Source organism: Aptenodytes forsteri, unplaced genomic scaffold (genome assembly GCF_000699145.1).
Source record: "Aptenodytes forsteri isolate BGI_AS27 unplaced genomic scaffold, ASM69914v1 Scaffold118, whole genome shotgun sequence".
NCBI lineage: Eukaryota > Metazoa > Chordata > Aves > Sphenisciformes > Spheniscidae > Aptenodytes > Aptenodytes forsteri.
The window spans coordinates 2,340,694-2,343,040 of NW_008795859.1; the positions used below are offsets into that span (position 1 = coordinate 2,340,694).

The following is a 2,347-nucleotide window of genomic DNA, read 5'->3' on the forward strand; positions in this document are numbered from 1 at the left end:
CAGGCTGCCCAGGGAAGTGGTTGAGTCCCCATCCCTGGAGGTATTTAAAAGACGAGTAGATGAGGCACTTAGGGACATGGTTTAGTGGACATGGTGGTGTTGGGTTGACGGTTGGACTCGATGATCTTAGAGGTCTTTTCCAACCTCAATGATTCTATGATTCTATGATTCTATGACCCATCCTCTCCCCAGAGCTGACGGAGATGTGCCGGGACTGTGGGCAGCGGAGCCTGGACTACCTGGGCGAGCTGAAGGACAAGCAGACGCTGGCACGTGCCGAGCTGGGGGACGTGCGGCAGGCACTGCGGGGGGTCCTGCAGCTGGCCCAGGTAGGAGATGGAGCCCAGCACACCCACCTTCTCGCCCAGGGCTAGCAGGGTGGGTTATTTACTGGCATTGGTATTTCCTAAAGGAAAAATCAAAGCAGGCAGTTAATGCAGAAGGACGTTGCCTCTGTTTGTCAGGGTGGGATGTTCGCTCGCAGCCTTCTGGCTGCACCTTGATGGACAGCTTTTTTTTTTTTTTTTTTTTTTAAAAATCAAACCATGGCTTTCCCCATTGTCCAGAGCTGAAATCAGAGACGCTGGGTTGGAGTGAGCACTTTGGGGTGGCTTGTCCCCCATACCCACAGGTTCTAGTGCTTTCCTTGAGCCATCTCAGCTTCCAAGCGCCGAGACCCTTCCTGTTGGTGCACAGAGACAGTCACCCTCAGATCAGCTGAAATCTTTCAGCCCACTAACCCCTGCGGAATAAAACTTCCCAACTTTCAGATATTTCTTCTCGTGAAGCCCTCATTAGTCTTTTCCATTAAACTGCTGTTAATTCAAAGGCTGTCAGCCCTCTGGACCCCTGCCGAAGCTGCTCCTGTGGTCGACTTTTGTCACCTTGATTTAGGGCATCTCTGACCTCTGAGTCCCTGTGCCATGTTTGCTGCAAGTTGGTGGCATGTGTGCCTCCACCCTCGCGGTCGGCAGAGTGCTGCTCCTGCAGCTTTATTTATTTAGGGGGAAAGAAAGGAGTCGGATACCTTGGTTTGGTGTTACTCCTTAGAAATACTCCCTTCTCTCCCTCTGCCTAAAACCTCCTGGCGGCTGCTGCCTCCTCTGGCAGGAGCTGAGGCCCAAGAGCTTAGACATCAAGCAAGAAGAGCTGGGGGACATGGTTGAGAAGGAGATGGCCTCCACCTCAGAGGCGATTGAGGATGCCGTCAGGCGGATAGAGGTGAGACGAAGCTGCAGGACGGGCCATTTTGGTGCCTCGGGGCAGCAGTGTCCCTTCCTCTTCCGCCCCGCTGACCATCACAGCAACGCGGTGTCCAACCCTTCCTCTTGTGTTTCCTAACAGGAGATGATGAGCCAGGCCAGAAACAAGAGCTCTGGTGTTAAGCTTGAAGTGAACGAGCGGTGAGTTTTGAGGAGTGGCGTGTGACAGCCGCGGGCAGGCTTCTGTCCTGTGCCCATACCCTGCTGGCCTGATATTTACTGCAAAGCTGCACATGCAACCCGGTGCTGCATCATCCTGATGCTGAGCACAAAATTCTCTTTAGGAGGGTGGACCTTCATCTTGCACGTCTAAGCCAATTGTTCACGGCTGCTTTGTGGGCTGCTTAGAAGTAACCTGCAGGCTGGCCGGTCTCCAAAAAAGACCTGTTTTCTAACTGAGGCCAAAGCCTGCTTCCCTGGACGCGGTGTCAGAGGATGCTGAACACTTTTCTCTTGTTTCCCTATAGGATTCTGAACTCCTGCACGGACCTAATGAAGGTCAGTACTGCAGAAACCTAGCTGGAGCGTCAAGACTGCAAAACTGTAACATCCCACCATCGGCAGCATCAATCCTTCTCTGTAAAATCCCTATCAAACACCAAAACCTGTTTTTCTTCGTTCCAGGCTATTAGACTTCTTGTAATGACATCTACGAACCTACAGAAGGAGATAGTAGAAAGTGGCCGGGTAAGTCTTTCTCTACACTCGTCTCTCTGCACCGACATGAAATACGGGAGCATTTCCCACAATTTGCAGAAACACTGGCTGAATTTTGTGCTTTCTTGCTTGCTGGAGACGGGCCGCTCAGCCCAGGGCTCTCTGCAGACATCGTTGTCACCTTTGCAAAGCCTTGTCCATCTAAAGACAACAGCCCCAATTTACGTGTGTTAAACCCAGACCAAATTCACAGACTCAGGGCTCCAAAGTTAGTTTTAGAATCACAGAATAGTTTGGGTTGGAAGGGACCTCTAAAGGTCATCTAGTCCAATCCCCTGCCGTGGGCAGGGACATCTTCAACTAGATCAGGTTGCTCAGAGCCCCGTCCAGCCTGACCTTGAATGTTTCCAGGGATGGGGCATCCACCA

At 51.9% G+C, this 2,347-nt stretch overlaps 1 protein-coding gene across 1 annotated transcript in view; it reads left to right on the top strand.

The window, feature by feature from the left end:
* The window catches only part of HIP1R (huntingtin interacting protein 1 related), a 17,992-nt gene that overhangs the window by 12,335 nt on the left and 3,310 nt on the right, over positions 1-2,347 (top strand). The window contains exons 24-28 of the mRNA XM_019473274.1: positions 193-329; positions 1,111-1,221; positions 1,345-1,403; positions 1,730-1,760; positions 1,887-1,949. Of these exons, the coding sequence (XP_019328819.1) occupies positions 193-329; positions 1,111-1,221; positions 1,345-1,403; positions 1,730-1,760; positions 1,887-1,949 (401 nt within the window). The remainder of the gene's footprint in view (positions 1-192; positions 330-1,110; positions 1,222-1,344; positions 1,404-1,729; positions 1,761-1,886; positions 1,950-2,347) is intronic.